The following is a 23,570-nucleotide window of genomic DNA, read 5'->3' on the forward strand; positions in this document are numbered from 1 at the left end:
CCCCCGCCACCGCACGGGCCTCGACGCACAACGCAGACCCCTGTGTCAGGCGCTGCGGAAGCGCCCGCGCCGACTGTCGTCTTTAACACCTTGTGGGCGCTCAAAATATTTGTTGAATGAACGATTAAACACGTAGCTGAGTGAATGAATGAATCAGCGACCGAGAAGTCCCGGGTCACGGGGTACGTCGCCGCGGGCGCCCCCCTGGCAGGGCCGAAGCCAAGCCCGCCGCCTGGGGGCGTCCCGAGGCACGTGCGGGCCACAGGGGGGCGCCCCTGGCTCGCGGGATCCGGCCGGCACCTCGGACTCAGGCTGGGTTCCTAAGGGCCAATGGGCGGCAGGGGGCGCGGCCATGCCTCTGATGGACAGTATCGCCCCGCCCCAGCTAATTCATCTTTTTCTTGGCCCCGCCCAAGCCAAGCCTCGGAGCCCGAGGGTGGGTCTGGTGGAGGCGCCGCCAACTGAACCCCAGCCGAGTGCTCTCGGGGCCGAACCCGCGGGCCGGGCGGTCTGTGAGTGGGCGGGCGGCCCCCGGGGGCGGGGCCGCGGCGTTGACAGGCAGGCGGGCGGCCCCGCCCCCCCCGCCCAGAGCGGCCGCGCCGGAGCTGGGGGCAGCAGAAGTGAGTACGTGAGCGGCGCAGCAAGATCCCAGCTCGGACCCCGGACGGCGCGCGCACCCGGAGCCCCGCATCCGAGTCGGGCCCGCGGCGGACTGCTGGATTACTGTGCACCCCGAACCACGACCACTTGCGCCCTCCTGCCCCGGTCCGCCTCCCCGAGTCCTCCGCCACCCAGCGCCCCAGCGCCCCGGATCCTCCTGGACCGGTCCGTCCAGATTCCCGCGGGACTGACCTGCCCGCATCCCCCGGGATCGCCGGACTCTGGGCGCCGCCTCGGTCCCGGAGCCGCCCGCCTGGATTGCACCCCCTCCCGGCCCGGATCTCCTGGAACCGTATACGCGAGCCTTCCCCGGAGCGCGCCCAGCGGCGGACCCTGCCTCGGGCTCCCGCAGCCCCGCCGGCGCGGCCCGGCCCGGCGCGGCCCGGCTCGGCTCCCCGCAGCCGCCCCGGCCATGGCCCGAGCGCGCCCGCCGCCGCCGCCGCCGCCGCCGCTGCTGCCTCCGCTGCTGCTGCTCCCGCTGCTGCTGCCCGCCGGGTGCCGAGCGTTGGAAGGTGAGCGGCGTCGGGGGGCGCGCCGGGGGCTGCCGGGGTGAGGGCCGGTGCGGGCTGAACTCACATCGGGGGAGGCTTGGTCACCCGCGCCGGCTGCCGGGCCGGGGGATGGGGTGAGAGAACGCCCCCGGGCCGCCTGGCAGGCGGGCAGCTCGGCTCTGGTGAGCGTCCGCCGAAGTCCGTCCCCGCCGCGAGCTGCGGTGCTAGCAGCCGGCACCAGCCGCGGCGGAGCGGGCGCGCAGCATTCGGAGAGGCGGGCTGGTGCGGGTGACCCTCGGGCGAGGCGCCGGCCGCGGGGCCCGGGCGGGGGGCGGCGCCGTGGGAACCCGCCGGAGTTAACAGTGAGGGTGTGCGTGCGGGCTTCGCGCTCGGTCGGGGGCAGGCTGCGGGGGCGGGGAGGCGGGCGCGGGTTATTGTTTGTGGCTTACCGAGCGCCAACTACCCCGAGGTGCCGCGCGCGCGCCGGCGTTGCACCCTGCTCCGAGGATCCCCCTCAGCCTTCGAGCGGGACCCCCCTAGTGGTGGGGTCTCCGCAGAACCCCCGAAGTGGTGGTGGTGCCCCAGGAGCGCCGGACCCGGGTGCGTTACTGCTTAGCGGGCGGTGGCAGGCCCGGCTTCGCCAGTGAAACCTGCCAAGACCGCTGCCGAGGTGGTGGCTCCAACTTGGAATGGCTGCACTTGGGGGAGCAGCCGAGGCGTCGCTGGCGCTGGCCGGACGGCTCACACGCGGGCCGCTTGACACAAGCCTGCCTGGGACAGACAATGGGGAGGCGCGCACACATGCACACCGCCTGCTTTCCGAAAACACTGGAGCCATTGGGGTGGGGGAATCTCCCAATATGTAGGAGGAGCGACACCACCGAAAAAGGGGGCGGGGGGAGCTCGCGCTATGGGCAGTACTTATTTTTGGTGTCTTTAGTGGATCTGGTCACTTACTAGTTTAGGAACAAAAACATACATACTCTTCGGTGGGATCGGGGTCGTGCATTCGTCCCCAGTCGGTAAACTTGAACGTTGGAAGGGAAGACCTTTGACTAAGGCCTTGGAGAAAGGCATCTTTTTGGTGCTTTCTAATGTTCCTCCCTGTGCGGTGGGGGGTGGGGGTGTTCCCTGATCCCCCACCTCCTTCTGTCTCTGAGCCCCTAGCGCTGACAGATCCATTCACAGTAGTGGACACATGCAAATTCAGACAGACACACTGAGGTCGCGCCCACACTCACCCACATGTGTGTGATAGGATCGCAGGCGTGAGAAACCAGTGTGGGGCTTTGTTGTTGTTCGCCCGAAGGGTGTGAGCCAGGCAGCCTGGTGGAGTTCCCAGGTCTGGGTCTGTCTTGGGCCAGAGAAGGCAACATGGGCCCGCGTGCACCCAGACACACACTTAGGGGGCTGTGTGTCACTTGTGTGTGTTGGGCCCCACGGCCCTTGTTGTGGAGTGTGGTGGGGTGCTGGTGCTGAGAGTGGAGTGGGGGTGTGGTTTTGGGTCAGGTGAGCCAAGGGCTACCTTAGAAGCCTCACCCCTTCCCCTCTCTCCTTATTTCACTCTTCTCCACCTCCCCAGAAGCTACCAGAGCCCCTGGGGCAGGATGGAGGCCAGAGCTGGTATACAGCCTCCCTGCCAAGGAGCTGGGGGGGGGGGGTGTGTGTGTAGCAGGGCCATTGGCTCCAGCCCCCCACCTCCTCCTCTCTCAGCAACTAGGGTTTCTTTCTCATAGGAGACAGGGCCAATGCCTTGGGAAGTGGCAGAGCCTGCAAGTGTGGCTGTCACCCATTCCTGCATCATCCTTGCAACATCTGGGACCCTGGTCTTCAGTGTGTGTGTGTGTGTGTGTGTGTGAGAGAGAGAGAGAGAGAGAATGGAAGCCAAGAGAGAGGCAGGGTGCTGACCCAAGTCTGGCCCTAATAACCCTCACTGCGAGATGGGGTAGTCATAGTTCCCACTCACTGGGCGGCTGGTTGTGGGGAGTGGCTCCTGAATGTTTGTCAAGTGCTTAGCACATAGGATTGGCTACTATTGTTGTTATTGTCACCCTAGGGTCTGCCCATGGAGAGCTCTGCAAGTGGAAGTGGAAGTGCTGTGAGGCGGGATCCTGCAGGAGGGAAGGCAGAGGAAGGAACTTGGGAGGGAAGGCCGGGCAGGGCTGGGGCAGGGGTGTGCATTTGTCTTCCCGCCATATGCCTGCCTACAGCTCCAAAGACTGATAGAGTGGGAAGAGAGCTGGGTCAGTGAGCGGCTGTTCCCCGGCCCCTGGCTGGACCTGCCACCTCTCCTGGGTGTGGGTAGGTGGACTTCCAGAGCCAGGGCTGGGACAGAGGGCGGGGCTCGGTGGGGTCCCTTGACTCCAAAGATTCAGCCCCCCAGGTTTACAGGGGGGGCAGAGATCCAGCCTCCTCCATCCACCCTCCATTGGTTTGCCTTGGCCTCTTGGCTGTGCGCCTGGGGGTCCTTCTATTTAGGCCCAGAGTTCCTGAGCTGTGGGTGCAGCCCCTCAAGTGCTGCCTGGCATCTGCCTCCTCTTCCTTCCCTGCACACGAGGCCTCATCATGACTCCACATCCCAGGATCTCAGCTGTTTTCCATGTGGATGAGCCAGGGTACTCGCTTGCCCTCTCTGGTTCCTGCCCGCCGCCCTCCAGTCGCCTGAGGGTTTACCCAAAGGTGCATGAGGAGCGGGGTCACCTTGTTGCTTGCTCCCCACTTTGAATCGTGTTCCCCAGGTTGCACACACCAAGATCATTCTCCTCTTCAGAGCCAAGAGCTGAGGCAGGGGTGGTGTGCTCTAGGTGAGTCGGCCAAGAGTGGGGCCGGGGTACGGAGTGAGAGCATGGTAGGGTGCCCGTGCTGGGAACAGATCCTTTTGGGAAAGGAGGAACAGTCACAGATTGCACGAGGTGGGGCCAGGGCCTCCCTGCCCCCACCGCTGGCCTTGCCATGTAAGCTGAGCTGTGGCTTCGATGGAACCTGTCCCTGAGGGGAGAGGCAGCAGGAGTGACCCCTGTGGACATAGCAGCCAGAGAGGGGCCAGTGGGCCCCGGGTTTGCGTGGGTGGTTTGCATCGCCTGTGGCACCCCCGCCGCATCCCTGTTTGTCATGAGCTGGCCATCAGGGCTGCCGAGCAGCGACAGCAGCAAGTATTCGGGAGAACCAGTTCGCTGGCCGCTGCCCTCCCCTTAGCCAGAGCTGCTGCCACTGCCCACTGTGGCCTCCGTGGCTGCAAGCTGAAGCTGAGGCTACCGTGGGCAAGGCCTCCGCCACCCGGCCTTCCACTAATTAAACAGCGTGAAGAGGCTGAATCACCAGGCCTGCATAGTTTGAAAATTGTAGCTCTGCCTGTTGTGCTGAGTCAAACTGGTTTGTCGGGATTGGGCAGCTTGGGAGGGGGGAGGGAGACTGGGCATAGCTGGGCACCTGACGGGGTGGGAGAGGCCCCCTGCCCTGAAGGCTAGCCCTGGGGCCAGGTCTCCTTTTGCCTCCTGCCCCCAGCCTCCTGGCCCGGCCCTCTGTGGCCAGCGAGCCAGGGGAGGGCTTGCAGGCTGGCTGTAAGGGCTAGCTGTCCATCTGTCCTGCTGGCTGGCTAGTAGGACCAGGCCTGAGGTAGCGCCAAGGGTGAGCATGGGTGCATGTGGGCTCCCTGCCCTGTGCTTCTTCCCCCATCTCCTCACTCTCAGGTTTATTTAATTACAAATCCTCATGATCTGAGGAGAAAAAGGAAAAACAAAATGTGTTCTCTGTTCTGAGATGCTCCCCTCCACCCTCCCAGACTTGGAAAGAGGGAGGTTCCTGGATATATGTTCACTCCGGCGCCCTGTGGCAGGCACCCCTACCCCCCACCCCAAGATCCCTCTCTGCCCCAGTGCCTGGCCTGGGAACCGAGCTCTCTACTTGGTGGCTAACTCAGGGACTCCACAGAGAGGAGGGAGTTTTGTCCCCTCTCCTGCTCCCTGCACACTCCACTGGCCCAGCCCTGGAGCGCGGCCTGTCCTGCCACCTCAAAGTCGCTGCGCTGGGGGTTTCTTGCTTCCGCCTCCAGTTTTGTTTCGGTTTTCTGTTTGTTTGCGCCCCAGGTCTCAGTGACACTTCTGCTCTAGGGTGGGGCACTCTGACCTGGAGCCCCAGGGAGGAGAGGGTGCTGAGGGGGCTGGCCCTCTGTCAGCACAGGTGGCAGGCTCTCAGCTGCAGCCCCCAGCCCAGGGTGGCCTTGTGAGGCCCTCGTGGGGAGGCCAGGATGCCCAGGGCAGTGGCATGGGCGCAGTACTGCCCAAGGCTCCAGGAGCCACATCTCTTCCCGCTGCGAACCCCTCCTCAAGGGCTCAGGGGCCTTCAGACAGCGCTGCTGTGCTGGCAGCCAAGTGCTCTACCTGGGGAGGCCGCACCCAGCCACACCCAGAATCATCCTCATGCCCCTGCCCCACCCCCAGCCTGGTGACCTAACCAACAGCTCTGCCCAAGCCAGGACAACAGGAAGGGGCTGGGGCTTGCTCCTTCCCTGTGGCTCTGGCCAAGGCTGCCCCAGCACTTCTGCTTCCTTTACAAGAATGGCTGGTGTGGCTGCCCTGCCTGAGCAGCCCGGGAGTTGGGGGCGGATTGGGGGAACCGCCTTCTCCCATCTTTCTCCAGGACTCCACTTGATGACGTCCCACAGAAAGAACAGGCTTGCAGGGTGTGTACCTTGTGTGTGTGCCTTGTGTGTGCAGTAGGTGCCTTGTGTGTGCAGGGGGGATGCACCCCAGGCCTTACACGAACTCTTGCATGGATGCTTACCCCAAGTCTGCCTGCTCCTTTGGGGGCTGCGGTGGGTTCCATGCCCATGGGCTTCTGTGCTTGCAGCTGATTGCAGTTTGTGTGTGACTGTGTCACAGCCTGTCACCAAATCTCTACAGGGAAACTGGCATTTGTGTCTGCACTTTACATTCAAGATGGTGTGAACTGTAGGCACCAGTGTGTGCAAATGGGAGTACAAGGAGAATGCACCATTCGCCTGGCTGTGCGTGCCTTCTGTGTACACAGATGTTTTGGGGGTTTTGCACCTAGGAAGGCTGCACAAGGGGTCTGCCTGAGGCAAGCCAGATCTGTGTGTAAGATTCACTGTGTATGGGTGTCTAAGGAAGACGGGTCTGTTTGTACCGTATGCATCTGTGTATCTGCAGAAGACAGGCTGCATGTGAGGCTGTCTGTGTGTTTGCGGGTGGCTGTGGCTTTGTGTGTTTTGTCCACCAGATGTGTTGACTTGTCGTTCCCTAGCCCCAGTGGTAAGAATGAGCCCAGGCACTGAGAATAGGGTATGGGGTGTGCAGCTGTGTGTGTGCACAGGCGAGGGCCACGCATCAAAGCCCCAGTCCCAGAAAGACCTCAGGCCTGGTGCCCTGCTCCTTGGTGACTCTTGGGGTCAGTTGTGGAGGCCTGTGTCTGGGGGCAGCCAGCCTCGCCTCTCCCTCCCACAGTCAGGGGACTGGGCAGAGAAGGGTGGGGTGAGGGAGGCAGCTGGGGGAGTTTGGAGATGGCCCACTCTTTGCTCTTTTGCACTGATGCCCTGTCCGCATATCCTCTGCCCTGGCGTGAGCTTGAGTGCTCCCACATGCCCATCACACGCACATAGCAGAGACCAGGTGATCTGAATCTTGACGCCACAGCCAGAGGGGTTGGGTGATCCCCGCCCTGGCACACAGGCACCCCTCCGTCCCTCCTGAGGCTGGGGCTCCAGCACATCTGGGTCCGAGGGAGTCCCTTGCCTTCTGTCCCATCCCAGGCCCTGTCCCTCCCCTCAGAGAAGTTGGGGGACAGAGGGCAGGCCCGTCCCCCTCCCCACCAGGGTGACCGAGCCTTCCTCAGGCACACAGGACTCGAAATCCAAGTCCTCTCCTCATTAATGGGAAAAATGTGCCGAGATTGAGCGATGGCCAAGGCTGAGCGATGGCCAAGGGCCGATCCCCTCCCTCCCTCGATCCCTCGCCCGCTCCCTCCTGCGCCGCCTCCCCACCGCCCCTCCCTCCTCGCGGAGCCAGCGCAGGGCTTGTTTTAAACTGTGCAGGAATCTGGCGGCAGGGGGAGGGGCGGAATATTTGGGTTTAAACAGTTCCAGATGGGTTTGGCACAGGCTGCGCAGAAGGAAGTGAGGGAGCGGGAGGAGGGAGCGCAGGGAGCCCGGGCTGCTCGGCGGCGGGCGGCGGGCAGACCAGCGGGCGGACTGGCGGGCGGCGGGGGAGGGGCGCCGGGCCCCTGTCCCCGGGGCCGCGGGTGCTGGGGACCAGGCTGCTTGGCAGACTCGCTCTCCGTCTCCTTCTCCGGCAACTTGGGCCTCCTTGTCGCAACATCTCTCTGCCTTTTGTAGTCCACCGCCGGCCATCCCGGCTGTCTCTGCTCCCAGCAGCCCGCGCTGTCGCCCGCCTCTGCCCGTCTCTGCTTCCCTCCAGGATCTGTCCGGGTCTGTGTCTGTCTGCCAGAGGGGCCCCTCAGGCCTCTGGTGGGGAAGCTGGGATCTCTCAGAATGCTCCAGGCCCCAGCCGGCTGCCGGAGCAGGCGGCAAGAACCCTGCTCCCTTGCCGTGAATGGCTGTGGCCAGAGGCCCTGAGCCTGACCTGCCGGCCACCGCTGTCTTGTCCACCCACCCAGTCCACTACCGTCCCTGGCGCCCACCCAGACTCTGAGAAGCCAGTGACGCCTGCAAGCCTGGAGCCTGTGTGTGTGTGTGGGGGGGTAGTCTCTGCCCTCCTGGGCATCCTCCAGTGGCTGTTGTGCACCTAGAGGCCTCCAGAAGTTCTGGGGGCAGCTCTGCCGCGTTCAGGCTCAGGGTTGGGAGAGCTGCTGGCTGCCTGTCTCTCTGGCTGCAGGAAGAGAGCTGGCGCCTCTCTCCTTCCATCCTGCTCCTAGGTCTATCTGATCTTGGGGTCCCTCTGTCTTTCAGAGAGTACGGTTGTCCAACTAGAGCTCAGACCAGGTTTATAGGCGAGTAAGTTAATGTCAAAAGCATTAACGGGCACCTGCTATGTCTGAGCAAGGAGAAATAACAAGAAAGTATGGCTCAGCTTACAGGACAAAGCCCCTGGCTCTTGATGTACAGGGCGCAGCTTCTAACCCTGACTTGGAGGCTAATGGAAGGCTTCCTGGAGGAGGTAACAGCTTGGTTAGGAGGGAAAGGATATGCAGGAGTGTGCAGGCTTTCTCTGCTCCCTCCTTTACATGTTGCATTCGCAGAGCCAGGGTTATCTTGGAGTCTGGTGTACTTGAATTTGCCTCTCCCTGACTCCTAGCATTTTTACCTTCAGCCGTGTTTTTATTTTATCTGGGCTCAGCTTTTCTCCTCCCAGGATTGTAGGAAGAATTGGACTGGAGCTGGTTCTGGTCCTCTCCCACCCTCAGAGAGCATCCTTGCCCTGTATCCCGGAGGAGCGTGGGGGAGGCTGGGTGGGAGCTGGCCCCTGCCTGCCACAGCCTTCCCCTTCCCTGGGCCTTTGTGTTGGGAATGGAGTCGGGGAGCCTGGGGAAGCACACAGCCCTTTGTTCCAAGATAAAGGCCCCGCTGGCCCTTTGTGTGGAGATTAGCAGAGCCTGTAGGTGTGTGAACCGGCCTCTGCTCCCGCCTCATTAACCCAGGCCTGGGGTCAACCGCAGACACCCACCCCCAGCCTGCCCGACCTGCCATCTCTGGGGATGGCTGCAGGGTCTCCTGCTGGGGTCTTTGGGGACTGGGGTGGGAGGAGTGCCCTGGCCTTTCCCGGGTACCCACTTCTTCCCCCCATCCTGATCTTTTTCTAATGTTGCTCCCCCAGAGACCCTCATGGACACCAAGTGGGTGACATCTGAGTTGGCGTGGACATCTCATCCAGAAAGTGGGGTAAGACTTGCCCTCCTCTCCCCCGAGTGTTGGCTGCCATTAGCTCCCTGCTCACTTGCCCGTGTCCCCTCGCCGCCCCGCATCTTCAGCCTCTTCACTGTCACCTGCTTGCCTGATCGTCCGTCTCTGCAGGTTTGTGTCACTCACTCCTCCACCTGCCCGTGCCCGCCTGCCTTACCATCTTTGTTTCCTTTTCCCTCCACCTGTTTTTAGCCTGTTCCTACCCCTCTCTCACCTCCTGCCTGACAGCTGTCTCCCGCCTTCCTGAGTCCTTGGGAAAGGTATTGGCTTGGAAACCAGTACCAGGAGACCTTGGTTCGTGGTCTCTGACTCGCTGTGTGATCTCGAGTGAAACCCTTCTGGGTCTTCTGGGTCTCCATCTCTTGATTTATATTTATATTTTGTATTTATATTTTATTTATCTGAGAGCCAGAAAGCTCCCAACCGCTAGCTCACTCCTCAGATGCCTGCAATGGCTGGAGCTGGCCAAGTCAAAGCTGCTAGCTGGGAACATAGTCCTCTGTGGGTGGCAGGGACCCAGCTACTTGAGCCATCATCCACTGCCTCCCGGGGTGCGCATCATCAGAAACTGCGATCAGGAGTGGAGCCAGGTCTCAAATCCAAGCACTCGGGTATGGGATGTGGGTGTTTCAAGTGGCATCTTAACTGCTAGGCTAAATGCCAGCTCCTGGGTCCCATCTCTTGACTAGTAGCTTCCTGTAGTCCTGGCTCTAAGCTCCCTGGGCGGCCTCCATGCTATCCTGAGCGCTAGATCCTGTGGTTGCCAGGCCTGACTGTGTGACCTTGAGCAAGTCACTCCCATCTGTGACCCTCAGCTTCTTCCTCTATAAAATGGGGCCGTGGCTGGCATTGAGGCACAGCGGGTCAAGTTGGCTGCTTGCAACACCAGCATTCCATGTCTGAGTGCCAGTTCCAGTCCTACCTGCTCTGCTTCCAATCCCGCTTCCTGCTAATATGCCTAGCATAAGATGGCCCAAGTACTTGGGTCCCAGCCACCCACACAGGTGACCCAGATGGAGTTTTTGGTTCCTGGCTTTGGCCTGGCCCAGACCTGGCTGTTGTGGCCATTGGGGAATAAGCTGACAGATGGAAAATCCCTCTTTTTGTCTCATTGGCCCTCTGTCTCTGTCACTCTGCCTTTGAAATAAATAACTCTTAAAAAATAATTAAATAAAATGGGGAAAACAGAGGCCAGTGTGGTGGTATAGCAGGTTCAGCCACTGCCTGGAAGCCCACAGCCCATATTGGAACGCTGATTAGAAGCCAGCTCCTCTGCTCCTGGCCCAGCTTCCTGCTGATGCACCTGGGAGGCAGCAGATGATGGCTCCAGTACAGAGATTCCTGCCACCCACCAGGGAGACCACGTGGCCTTAGCCTGGTCCAGCCCCTGGCTGCTATGGCCATTTGTGAGTGAACCAGTGGATGGAAGACCTCTCTCTCTCTCTCTCTCTCTCTCTCTCTCTATCTCTCCTTCTCTCTCTGTTACTCTACTTTTCAAATAAATAATAAATACATCTTTTAAAAAATGAAATAAAATGGGTACAACAGAAGCACTTCCTCCTGGCACAGTCGTGAAGATTAAGTGTGGCACTTGTGGCCACCAGTGCTCGGTGGGCGCTTGCTCGCCAGCACTGTTGTAAGCCCACTGTGCGGGAGAGATCTTCAGGAAGTTCATGGGGAATGAGGATGATGGAAACATTGTGCATGAAGATTTCAGTCTTTTTGCACCAAAATAAGATTAATCTTCTTAAAAAATTTATCTGCGAAAGAGAGTAAACTATCATTCAATTACATTTTCCCACAAACCTTTTGAAGTAACCTCATACAGTAGACTAACTTAATTTCTCACGGTCTCATTTAATTATTTCTCACGGTCTCATTTAATTCCAATCAGCCCCATTTTATAGATAATGAAACTGAGCTATAAAGTCAATAAATATTACAGCTAATACTCCTGTAGTACTATAGTACTTATGAAGTTCCCAGCACTGTGCTGTTTTAATAGTGTTTTATTCATTTAAAGCTTCTTCCAGGTCTCCCATGTGGGTGACTGAAGCCCAAACACTTGGGCCATCCTCTGCTGCTTTCCTAGGCCATTAGCAGGGATCTGGATTGGAAGTAGAGCTGCTGGGACTTGAACCAGCACCTATATGGGATGCTGGCACTGCAGACGGTGGCTTTACCTGCTATACCACTGCGCCAGCCCCATAAAGTCGTGTATTCTTTACCTCTTTACTATCCCATGTCACAGATGGGGAAGCCAAGGCTCAAGGGGGTTTAGTGACTTACCCACAAGTACACGGCAAGCAGAGAGCTCTGCTCAGCCCCTACACCTAAGAAGCAGCTTTGGGAAGTAAATATAGCAGATCTGGCACATTGTTGTTGTTTTTTATGATTTTTTTTTTAATTTTGAAAGTCAGAGTTACAGAGAGACAGGGGGAGAGAGAGAGAGAGAGAGAGAGAGAGAGAGAGAGAGAGAGAGAAGAAAGAGAGTGAGAGAGATCGATCTTCCATCTGCTGGTTCACTCTCCCGGGCTGAGCCAGGCCAAATCTGGGAGCCAGGAGTTTCAATCTTCTGCTGCTTTCCCAGATGCACCAGCAGGGAGCTGGATTGGAAGTGGAGCATCCCGGACAGGAACTGGTGCCTATAGGGAATGTCAGCCCACAGTGGTTTTATCCATGATGCCACAACACCAGCCCCTGATCTGGCACGTGGTTAGCTCTTGGCAAATGTTGACCTTCACTTTGTCTTTTCTGTTTCGTCCGAGTGCAGTGGGAGGAGGTGAGCGGCTACGACGAGGCCATGAACCCCATCCGCACGTACCAGGTGTGCAATGTGCAGGAATCGAGCCAGAACAACTGGCTGCGCACCGGGTTCATCTGGCGGCGGGACGTGCAGCGAGTCTATGTGGAGCTCAAGTTCACCGTGCGCGACTGCAACAGCATCCCCAACATCCCCGGCTCCTGCAAGGAAACCTTCAACCTCTTCTACTATGAGGCCGATGGCGACGTGGCCTCCGCCTCGTCCCCCTTCTGGATGGAGAACCCCTATGTGAAAGTGGACACCATCGCGCCCGATGAGAGCTTCTCCCGGCTCGACAGTGGCCGTGTCAACACCAAGGTGCGCAGCTTCGGGCCGCTTTCCAAAGCCGGCTTCTACCTGGCCTTCCAAGACCAGGGCGCCTGCATGTCGCTCATCTCCGTGCGTGCCTTCTACAAAAAGTGCGCCTCCACCACTGCGGGCTTCGCACTCTTCCCAGAGACCCTGACGGGCGCTGAGCCCACCTCGCTGGTCATTGCACCTGGCACCTGCATCTCCAACGCTGTGGAGGTGTCGGTGCCGCTGAAGCTCTACTGCAATGGAGATGGGGAGTGGATGGTGCCCGTGGGGGCCTGCACCTGTGCCACCGGCCACGAGCCAGCTGCCAAGGAGTCACAGTGCCGCCGTAAGTGGGGGCTGGCCGGAGGGAGGCCTGTGGGAGGGAGCACAGGGACTGTGGTCACCAGAGAATGCGATGCGGGGATGAGAAGAGAGGCACCAGGGTCATAAGAGAAGGAATGAAATTAAAGAGACGTAGAGCATCCTCGCCAAGCGGGTACCTGGAGAAACTGGTCACAGACTTAGGAGGCTGGCAGAGATGCCCACTTAGTCCTGGCCTGGGTGTACATTTTTTTTTTTAAGATTTATTTATTTGAAAGAGTTACAGAGAGAGAGAGAGACATCATCCATCCACTGGTTCATCCACCAAATGGCTGTAATAGCTGGAGCTGGGCCAATCTAAAGCCAGGAGCCTCTTCCAGGTCTCCCACATGGGTGCAGGGGCTCAAGGACTTGGGCCGTCTTCCACTGCTTTCCCAGGCCTTAGCAGAGAGCTGCATTGGAAATGGAGCAGCCGGGACTTGAACCAGCACCCATATGGGATGCTGTCACTGCAGGCAGCAGCTTTACCCGGTACACCACAGCGCCCCACCCCCCACTGCCCCGGGGTGTACATTGCACCCTGGAAGTACTAGACAGGCATCAGTGGCCATGGGCACCTTTTACCTTGGGGTCTCATCTGCTCCTTGCTAGGCAATACAAGGGGACTTCAAAAAGTCTGTGGAAGATGGAATGAAACAATGAGTTAATTTTGATATAAAGATTATGAAATGCCTGCGCACCTTTTTCATAATAGGCGTTTCCACGAATTATTAAGAAGACCCTTCGTATGGGTGAAATTTCAAAATTATTTAGTATAAAATAAATTCATCCTTGCATTCCATCTTTCCGTGAGCTTGCTGAAGTATCCCCGTTTATGCAGCGCCGCAGCGCCGGGGCGAGGGGCTCAGGCCCTGGAGTCCTGAGTCTTGACTCTGTCACTCGCCACCCACGTGACCTGGGGAGAATTACTTAACTCTTTGAAGCTGGGGTTGGCACAGGCAAAGCAGACACTGAGGGTTAAGTGAGCAATGCGTGCCCTTAGAACAGCACTCAGCACATGAGAGCGCAGACATCGTGCAAGTCGGGGAGCCCCTGGGATCCCTGGGGGACAGGGCTTGTCCTCATTTTGTACAGGTGAGGACACCGGCCAAGCCTTGGGAGACCTTCCGGTGATACCCCCCCCCCCACCTGGGGTTCTCCCGTCTCCAGCCATGTAGGGGAGATGCCCGCTGTTGCCTCAGCTTGGCCAGTGAGGGAACAGTCTGCTCAGGGCCTCACACCAGGAGACGGGGGAGCTGGCACTGAGGCCTTAGCCAGGACAAGGTGCTGAGGGCCGGCCCTCCTTTCCTCCTGCTGTTCCTTGAGCTGAGGCAGCCTGGGGCTCTGATGGGGGCCCAGGTCCTCAGGCTGAGGGTGTGGGGCGTCACCCTGGCTGGGAGGCAGGGATCGGCAGGGAGGTGAGCCGAGCCTCCTGCGGGCCCCCTCTCCACTGCTCTATGGGAACCTGCCCCAGACTTCCTCTTCCCAAGTGGAGAAAGGGGTGGGGGTGATGAGCCTGACAGCCTGAAGAGGGGCTAACACTCTGCAGGTCCCTGGCAGGAAATGCATGCTGGTTCCCATAGCAACCAGGCTGGCCTGGCCTCTGCCCCCTCCCCCACTGGCTCAAAGACGCTGGGATGGATATCACCTTGGCAAGGGGAGATTAAACCCCAGGGAAGGCACAGCCCCAGCCCGGCGTCACGCCCCCTCCAGAGCCAGGGGACCCTGCGGGCTGACGGTGCACTCTGGTGTGTCCTGTCCGGAGCATCTCGGTTTACGCCCGTTATCCCAAGTTACTGCTAGCGTACTTGCAAACAGCCTGTCGTGGGTCATCCATCATGGACCCTGCTAGGGCTGGGGGCGCCTGGTGCGATGGCAGGAGGGGAGCTGGGGGAGGAGGTGGAGTTCAGGGCCCGGCTCTGGGCGAGGTCCCCTGTGGCCTGAACTGCAGGTGACCCAGCCTTCCTGCCTGCTCCCACCCCTGCCTAGCCCCCACCCCTGCCCAAGGGTACAAAGGGGCGCTGCTCTGGCCCTGGTGGGTGGGGCTCCAGGTTGGCAGGGAAGCCTCTTGAGAGGAGCCCTCCTGGCTGTCCCAAGTGTCCTTAAAGGTCCACAGGGATGTGGCCCCTACAGCTTCACTGTGGGGTGGGGCGGGGCTCTGCTCAGCGGAGCACTGGGTGCCACTCGCCTGCAGGGGATTTTTCCCCATCTCCCTCCTCTTCCTCCTCCTCTCTCTGCCCTGCCCCGACAAGCCTGGGCTGTCCAGGTGATGGGCTGACGTCTGCGTGCGCGAGGCCCCAGGGTGAGGGCGAGGGGGCAGGGGCGGGGAGGAATCTGCTGATGTGGGGTTTCCGTGGGGCACAGGGCCTTTGTGGCTGCAGCCCGAGTGAGGCAATCGCTGCATTGCCCCCATGTCTGGCAGGTGGAGGGGCCGAGACCTGGGCTGGGAAGGGCCGGGTTCAAACGCAGGTGTGCCGGCATGGTGTGGCTGCAGGGAAGGGAGGTGAGCGGCGTCCATTCTTTCTCCTCCCCCCCACCCCGCAGCCTGTCCCCCAGGGAGCTACAAGGCGAAGCAGGGAGAGGGGCCCTGCCTGCCCTGCCCTCCCAACAGCCGCACCACCTCGCCAGCCGCCAGCATCTGCACCTGCCACAATAACTTCTACCGCGCAGACTCCGACTCTGCCGACAGTGCCTGCACCAGTGAGTGAATGCCGCCCGCGTGTCCTGTCTCCCTCCCTCGGGGGCCAGCCGGTCCCGTGAGGCCTCCGGGTGGGGTGCTGAGGCCCAGGGAAGTTAGATGTGGTGCTCAAGGCTGCACGGCTAGGAGCCGGCTGCCCCTGAGCCAGAGCACAGGCCAGCGGGCTCATCCCTTCCACCAAAGCTTCAAAAACACCTGCTAGCTCCTAAGCAGCGTTAGGAACGGGCTGGGGCCTGCTGGCCAGTCTACTTGCCCTCTGTGCGGGGCTGCCGCTCTCTGGCCAGATTCACTTTCTCCCTGCTCTGGCTTTGATGTCGCAGGCTCTGTGCAGGATGCCAGGGATGTGGAGAATAATAAGAGGCAGTCATTGTCCTACAGGAGTCTGCAACCTGGTGGGAGAAGTGGCTGTGAAAACAGATAATGGCCATGTGTGTAGCGTGCCAAGTGCTGGGCTTCAGGGTGGGCCGAGAATTGTGTTACAGGGAGCCCAATCAAGGAAGGCTTCCAAGAGGAGGTGACATCACAAATTGAGTCTTGAAGGATAATTAGGAGTGTGTTCATGAAGAAGTATAGGAAAGGTGTTTTACTTAGTACTGCAGCAGCCAGGTGAGGAGTTGGGCTCCCGGCTCACTGCCTTCTCCTTCCATGTCTCCCCGCAGCCGTGCCGTCTGCACCCCGGGGTGTCATCTCCAATGTAAATGAGACCTCGCTGATCCTCGAGTGGAGCGAGCCCCGGGACCTGGGCGGGCGGGACGACCTCTTGTACAATGTCATCTGCAAGAAGTGCCGCGGGAGCCCCGGCTCTGGGGGTCCCTCCAGCTGCTCCCGCTGCGACGACAACGTGGAGTTTGTGCCTCGGCAGCTGGGCCTGACCGAACGCCGGGTGCACATCAGCCATCTGTTGGCCCACACGCGCTACACCTTTGAGGTGCAGGCGGTCAACGGTGTCTCGGGCAAGAGCCCTCTGCCTCCCCGCTACGCAGCTGTGAATATCACCACCAACCAGGCCGGTGAGGAGGAGATGTGGGCTAGGGCCTGGGCTGTCTTCCCCTGGATCCAGTTGAGATTGCCCAGAGCCTAATCAGGGACCACCAGGGACCTGGGTCTTTGGGAAGGAGGCCAGGACCCAAGGAGCCCTCAGTGAGCCCCCTACTCTGCCCCCAGCCCCGTCCGAGGTGCCCACCCTGCACCTGCACAGCAGCTCCGGCAGCAGTCTGACCCTGTCCTGGGCGCCCCCGGAACGGCCCAACGGAGTCATCCTGGACTATGAGATGAAGTACTTCGAGAAGGTCAGGGCTTCAAGGGCAGGAGGTGGCCTTGGGCCGAGCTGGGCGAGAAGATTTACCCCAGATAGTTCCTGGAGGTCGGGGGAGGGGGTGCTCCCATGAGAGCCCTGGGTACTGAGGGCCCGTGGGGTGCAGACGGGGGCTGGGCCCCCGCCTGACAGGTCCCCCGCCCCTTCCTGGCCTTGCAGAGCGAGGGCATCGCCTCCACTGTGACCAGCCAGAAGAACTCCGTGCAGCTGGACGGGCTGCGGCCCGACGCCCGCTATGTGGTCCAGGTCCGAGCCCGCACTGTGGCTGGCTACGGGCAGTACAGCCGCCCGGCCGAGTTTGAGACCACCAGCGAGAGAGGTACGCGGCCGCCTGCCCCTGCCCCTGCCCCTGGCCCTGCCCCGGCCCACCCGAGCCCTCCCTCCGCTCACCAGCCCCTCTCCATGCCCAGGCTCCGGTGCCCAGCAGCTCCAGGAGCAGCTTCCCCTCATCGTCGGCTCGGCCACCGCTGGGCTCGTCTTCGTGGTGGCCATCGTCGTCATCGCCGTCGTCTGCCTCAGGTAGTGCTCCCCTGGGCTGACCACGGCTCCTCCGCCAGCCCCGAGCCACGGCCTTCCTGGGCCCAGGCTCTCCTTATTGCAAAGGCCACCCCCAAGCTAGCACAAGTCTCCATTCTGTCCTGATCCCACACCCCGCCAGTGGAGTCTACCGCAAGTGCCCCAGGGACCATGGCCACTGGGCCTCTTGCCCAGGGACCAGAGGCTCTGTGACCGTCAACCATGGGGCCAGGCACCAGGACCATTTCCTGGCCCCTCTGTGGACCCCTGAACGCAGGGAGCTGGGGCACTTGTCTCAGGCCTCCCTTCCCCCTGCCCCCAGGAAGCAGCGGCACGGTCCGGACTCGGAGTACACGGAGAAGCTGCAGCAATATAGTGAGTCTGTCTCCTCGCCCCATCTCCCAGAGCCCCCACCCTCCGCCGGCCTGCAGACCCCGGGTCCCTGCCCAGGACTTCCAGCCAAGTGCCACTTCCTGACCCCTCCCTCCCTCCGGGTGCCCCAGCCCCTCCCTCCAGGTACCCCAAGCCCCTGCCGCTGCCTCCTCACTCCAGGTGTCCTGAGCCCCTCCCTCCTAACTCTGGGTACCCTGGCCCCTCCCTTCCTCCTGCTAGCTCCAGGAGTGAATGAGCTGTGACCTCTGCCCTCCAAGGCAGTTAGTCCTGTGGGAAAGACAAGATCCATACACACAGGAAACAATTAGAGAACCATTAAGTGTTCAGCTGGCTATTCCTGGTAGAGGGCAGGAAGAGTTCAGAGACGAGGAAGGCTTCCTGGAGGAGGTGGACTTGAGCGGAGCTGGGCGGGATCAGCTGGGTTTCAGCAGGTGGGGGAGAGCATTCCTGGCAGGAGGAGTGTGGGTGGGAGTGGGTGGGGTGGGGAAAGTGCCCAGCTGTGGGGGCAGTGAGAAGACGGCTTGCCAGGGGCTGGGAGGTGAGCTGGGTAGCAGCCGCCAGGCCAGCCGCTGGAGGGTCGTGAAAGGCAGACAGAGGAGTTTGGACTTGACCCCACCGTAGGTAATTGGAAAGGCTCTCAAGCCGGCGAGTAGGAACAATGGCAGCATTGTTGTAGGAAGACAGCTTGGTGGGAAAAGTCCAGAGGCAGAGAGGCTATCGCAATAGTCTGAGCGTGGAAGGCCTGGACAGGGCCAGGGCAGTGGGAACCAGCGTGAGGGAAGCTGGGAGAGGCCTGGATGTGATGAGAGATGAGAGAGCGCAGGCAAGACAAGAAGCTGGGGCGTGGAGCCCTGGCAGTCGTGGGGCCCAGGTGAAGCCTGGGGCAGGCTTGGTGGGGAGGCCGGCGAAGGCGCTCCATCACCCGCCGTGGGAGTCTTGGCCAGATTGCTTCTCGGCCTTTTGGCTGCGATCAAGTGCGGAGAGTCTTGGCCAGGCTCGGGTGCCCTCCCCGCCCCCAGTTGCAGCTCTGTCCTCCCCCGTCCCCCGACCCCGCCTCCACTCACGCCCCACCTTCTGCCTGCAGTCACTCCCGGAATGAAGGTTTACATCGACCCTTTTACCTACGAGGACCCTAACGAGGCCGTGCGTGAGTTTGCCAAGGAGATTGACGTGTCCTGTGTCAAGATCGAGGAGGTGATCGGAGCTGGTGAGTCCCCGGGCACCGTGCAGTGGGGGGAGGCTGAGGCTTACCGGGGCCCGGCTGTCCCAGAAACAGCTCATGGGGCCTCACCTGTGTGCCATGCAGGGGAGTTCGGGGAAGTGTGCCGGGGCCGGCTGAAGCAGCCCGGCCGCCGCGAAGTGTTCGTGGCCATCAAGACGCTGAAGGTGGGCTACACGGAGAGGCAGCGGCGGGACTTCCTGAGCGAGGCCTCCATCATGGGCCAGTTTGACCACCCCAACATCATCCGGCTGGAGGGCGTGGTCACCAAAAGCCGGCCAGTGATGATCCTCACCGAGTTCATGGAGAATTGCGCCCTGGACTCCTTCCTCCGGGTAAGAGCCAGCGCCCCCCCCCTCCGCCTCCTCCCACTAGTCAGGCAGACCCTGGTCAAGTGCACAGAGTGCCCAGGCGGCGCGCTGCAGGGAAACACCCGGCTGGCTCCTCAGAGCTGGAACAGTCGGCACACCTGTCCTGTCCCTGCCTGTGCCTGCCTGGGTGACCGCAGGCAGGGAACCGGCCCTCTCTGGGTCTCAGCTGCCTTAGCTGAAAGACAGGAGTGCTAGGAGCTACTGGAATCTCAAGGAGAGTGATTGGCAAGTCGTATGCAAGGTGCCTGATGCACAGTACCTTAACTTCAGTGCCCTCCAGACCTGGCCAAGGGCTTGGAGGGGGGCAGCCCGTGGGCCAGGAGGGAGGGGATGGCCGCTCCTGAGCCTGCTTGTTGTCTGCAGCTCAACGATGGGCAGTTCACAGTCATCCAGCTGGTGGGCATGCTGCGGGGCATCGCAGCCGGCATGAAGTACTTGTCCGAGATGAACTACGTGCACCGGGACCTGGCCGCCCGGAACATCCTGGTTAACAGCAACCTGGTGTGCAAGGTCTCCGACTTCGGCCTCTCCCGCTTCCTGGAGGACGACCCCTCTGACCCTACCTACACCAGCTCCCTGGTACAGGAGGAGGCAGCCGGGAGGGAGACTGCGGGGGGTGCCACGCCGGCCAGGGCTCAGGGCCGGGGGGCAGCCCGGAGTCCTAGGGTGAAGGGCGTGTGCCCCCCACACCAGGGCGGGAAGATCCCCATCCGCTGGACTGCCCCAGAGGCCATAGCCTATCGGAAGTTCACGTCTGCTAGTGACGTCTGGAGCTACGGCATCGTCATGTGGGAAGTCATGAGCTATGGAGAGCGACCCTACTGGGACATGAGCAACCAGGATGTGAGTGGGGCCAAGCCAGAGCAGTGGGGAGGGTGGGGAGCAGCGTGGTGGTGGCTCACCCCGTGTTTCCCTGCCCTCCATGTCCCAGGTCATCAATGCCGTAGAGCAAGATTACCGGCTGCCACCGCCCATGGACTGCCCCACAGCACTGCACCAGCTCATGCTGGACTGCTGGGTGCGAGACCGGAACCTCAGGCCCAAATTCTCCCAGATCGTCAACACCCTAGACAAGCTTATCCGCAATGCTGCCAGCCTCAAGGTCATCGCCAATGCCCAGTCGGGGTCAGTACCTGCACCCCTGCCCCCACCGAGCCAGCAGCCAGCCCTGTGCCTGCACCTGCCGCGCTCAGGGCTTACCAGGTCCCCCCTTCTCTCCCCACAGCATGTCCCAGCCCCTCCTGGACCGCACAGTCCCAGATTACACAACCTTCACGACAGTTGGTGATTGGTTGGACGCCATCAAGATGGGACGGTACAAGGAAAGCTTCGTCAGTGCGGGCTTTGCATCCTTCGACCTGGTGGCCCAGATGACCGCAGAGTAAGTGAGCATGCAGCTGGGAGGGGCAGGGCAGCGGGCTCAGTGTGGTGGGCGGAGGGAAGGGACCGACCCTGCTCTCCTCCGCCTGCAGGGACCTGCTCCGCATCGGTGTCACCTTGGCCGGCCACCAGAAGAAGATCCTCAGTAGTATCCAGGACATGCGGCTGCAGATGAGCCAGACCCTGCCTGTGCAGGTCTGACCCCCAGCTCCCCGCGGGGCGGCCCCCCGAGGAGCGCGCAGGGACTCTCACCAGCCGGCTGGACTTTCGGACTTTTGGCTGCCTGGCCTTCGGCTGTGGCCCAGAAGATGGAAGTTTGGGGAGGGCCCACGCTGGGACTTCTCCAGGCCTGTGCTCCCTCCCCAGGAAGTGTGCCCCCAAACCTCTTCATATTGAAGATGGATTAGGAGATGGGGTGATGACCCCTCTCCAGACCCCTGGGGCCTAGGCCTTCCTGCTCTGCCGTGGGGAATCGCTACAACCTCAGACCTGGCTGTTCTTCAGGGCCAGGTCAGCGGGGGCAAGCCCGGGTCCCCCAGGGCCCAGCCCTGGTAGGGGTCTGGCCCTCCAGGTAGGCAGAGAGCAGTCCCTCCCTCAGGAACTGGAGGAGGGGCCTCCCGGAATGGGGAAATGGGACACCCCCATCCCAGAGCCAGCTGGCACCTCCAGTTTGCACAGGGACTTGTTCTGGGGGCTGAGGGCCCTGCCCCGTCCCCGCCCTTGGTGCTGTCATAAAAGGGCAGGCAGGGGCAGGCTGAGGAGCAGCCCCGAGCCCCTCCCCAGAGACTGACTCTCAGAGCCAGAGATGGGATGTGTGTGCGTGTGTGTGTGAGTGTGTATGTGTGTGTGTGCACTGGCCTGCACGGAGAGCATGGGTGAGCGCGTAAAAGCTTGGTCCTGTGCCCTGTGGTGGGGCCAGCTGGGCCGCCGGCGGAATAAAGGCAATAAGACGATCCTCTCGCCCTGTCTCATTCCTTCTCCCAGAGCAAGATGCCTTGATTCCCTCAAGTCCTTAATCCCTGGCTGCCAACTTTCCCACCACTCCCTGGAGCCATTAGGAGACCAGATCCAGGCCTGTCCAGGCTCTGGTCCTCCCCCCGCCCCTTTTAAGATTCATTTATTTATTTGAAAGTCAGAGTTACACAGAGAGATAAGGAGAGGCAGAGATAGAGAGGTCTTCCATCCGCTGGTTTACTCCCCAAATGGCCACAATGGCCAGAGTTGTGCCAACCTGAAGTCAGGAGCCAGGAGTTTCTTCTGGGTCTCCCATGCAGGTGCAGGGGCCCAAGGACTTGGGCCATCTTCTACTGCTTTCCCAGGCCACAGCAGAGAGCTGGATCAGAAGTGGAGTAGCGGGGACTTGAACCGGCGCCCATATGGAATGCCGGCACTGCAGGCGGCAGCTTTACCCATTACACCACAGTGCTGGCCCCTCTGGTGCCCTTTTGAGCTTTGAGCATTTAACAAACCTGGTGGAAGTGGCTCAGGAGCTGGGGGAAGCAAGAATCCCAGAGGCTCCCTCCCCGGGCTGGGGCTTTCCTGGGCTGCGGGCAGACTCTTGAGGCTGGGTGGCATTGTCTCAGAGGCTGCCCATGGGGAGCTGGGGCTGGTCAGTTCCCAGGGTCACGTGGTCAAGGACAAAGCAGCTGAGAGCCACCGGCATGCAGAGTCCCAGCCGAGGTGCTCGGCCCTTTGCTGAGTGCTTACTATGCCCAGGCGCTCAGCTAAATGCCCCATTATGCCCGGATTGGATTTAATCTCGCAACAACTCAGCCAAGGAGGAAAGTATTTTTGTCTCTGCTTCTTAGAGAGGAGGAAGGGGAGAGGTTAAGTAACTGTGCAAAGTCGCTGAGCCACTCAGGGAGGCCGGGGTCTGGGGTCCCACCCAGAGCGCCTGCACGTTCGCATGCTGGCTGGGGGCGGAGGGAGGTAAAAATCAAGAACGGGGAGAGCGTTCGCAGAACATCTGCTGGGGACTTCAAAGAAAGTGGAGCGAGGGGGTCGCTCAGAGTTCCCCGTGGCGGTGCAATGGATGCAGACAGGCGTATTTCCCCAGGGCCCAGAGGGGCGCCTGGATCGTTTGATCGTTTCCGCGGTACCTGCTTGGTGGGGACGCCGTAGGTCCAGCAGAGGCTCCGGCAGACCTCACACCGCGTCGCGGGCTCGCGAGTCTGCCGGGACGCTGGCAAGCAGGGCAGAATTCCGTGGGGATTTCAGTGCGTGGTGGCGGAGCTGTGGGCCTGGAAGTCCCGGGCCGGGTGTGAGCGCGCGGTGCGCGGCGGTGGCGCGCGCTCTTTAGCATTCCCCCGGCGGAGCCCAGCGCGGCGCTGCCCTAACTGCGCCGGAGGGAGGGGCGCCCGCCGGCTCCAGGGAGGGGAGGGACCTTCTTTCCCCAGCGGGGCACTGGTGGAGGCGGAGTGGGGGTGGGAGTGGGATGCGACACGGAGGCCCCGAGATCGCCCTTGGACCCGGGCGCCGAGGGCGCCGGGGCTGTCATCGGCGCGAGGTGTCGCAGGCGGCCGGGGGAGGGGACCCGTGCTGAGTGGCGTCTTCCACACCCCGCGCCGCATCCTGCACTCTAGGGCTCAGATAAAGCGTAGGAGGCGCTCTGAGCTCCTGCTCAGAAGTCACTTCCTACTCCCGGGGTCAGGGCTGGGGACGGATCCGTGGCCCGTGTCTCCCGGGGTGACCCTCCCACCGCCCTAGCCGATCTCTCTGTCTATTGCAGCGGGAGTCGGGATGGATAGCGCGGGGACGCCGGGGTGGGGGTTTGACCTTCAGAGGCGTGACGTCGCCCTCTACTGGGTCCGCAGGGAGGGCGGGATCGTGCTCGCGGAGCGCCAAAGGAGGAGGGGTCCCGGGAGGCCGACAATCTCGGGAGCGCTCAGTATATGGGCCCCAGGCTAAGGCTCTCCAGGGACGCGCTGAAAATCGGGGTCTCATAAAGTACTCCACTGTCTGCCCTGAGAAACTGTGCCCACATATCCCGACCTGCACGCATCCCCTCTGCTCTCTGCTGCAGTGGGCAGAGGCACATACCCAGGCCACACCCACAGCCTACCTCAGGTTCATTCACTCTCAGTCGGGGAACCCTTCCGGGCGCCGTACTTCCCACAACTGAGAAAAGGGGAGGAATGCAAAGAAAGGAGAAAAGCCACCCTCTTCCCGGAAGGTGCTGCCCCCCATGGCAATCC

General features: G+C 61.2%; 1 protein-coding gene across 3 annotated transcripts; it reads left to right on the top strand.

Moving 5' to 3' along the window:
• The first annotated feature begins 583 nt into the window (after nt 1–583).
• EPHB3 (EPH receptor B3) lies at nt 584–21,329 on the top strand. Of its 3 annotated transcripts, XM_051818843.2 has the most exons (16): nt 586–1,172; nt 8,939–9,003; nt 11,798–12,470; nt 15,029–15,184; nt 15,842–16,192; nt 16,347–16,471; nt 16,657–16,816; nt 16,908–17,016; nt 17,336–17,388; nt 18,491–18,613; nt 18,713–18,960; nt 19,360–19,575; nt 19,690–19,839; nt 19,928–20,121; nt 20,222–20,377; nt 20,469–21,329. In XM_051818843.2, exons 1-16 carry the CDS (start codon nt 1,073–1,075, stop codon nt 20,575–20,577), a joined length of 2,988 nt encoding a protein of 995 aa, XP_051674803.1. In that variant the 5' UTR covers nt 586–1,072; the 3' UTR covers nt 20,578–21,329. The 3 variants fall into 3 exon arrangements, with proteins under 3 accessions (XP_069929286.1, XP_051674803.1, XP_069929287.1); XM_070073185.1 differs by having other exon boundaries at nt 584–1,172; nt 19,360–19,839; XM_070073186.1 differs by lacking the exon at nt 586–1,172 and adding an exon at nt 3,383–5,832 and having other exon boundaries at nt 19,360–19,839.
• Nucleotides 21,330–23,570: the final 2,241 nt, after the last annotated feature.

Source organism: Oryctolagus cuniculus, chromosome 4 (assembly GCF_964237555.1).
Source record: "Oryctolagus cuniculus chromosome 4, mOryCun1.1, whole genome shotgun sequence".
Taxonomy (NCBI): domain Eukaryota; kingdom Metazoa; phylum Chordata; class Mammalia; order Lagomorpha; family Leporidae; genus Oryctolagus; species Oryctolagus cuniculus.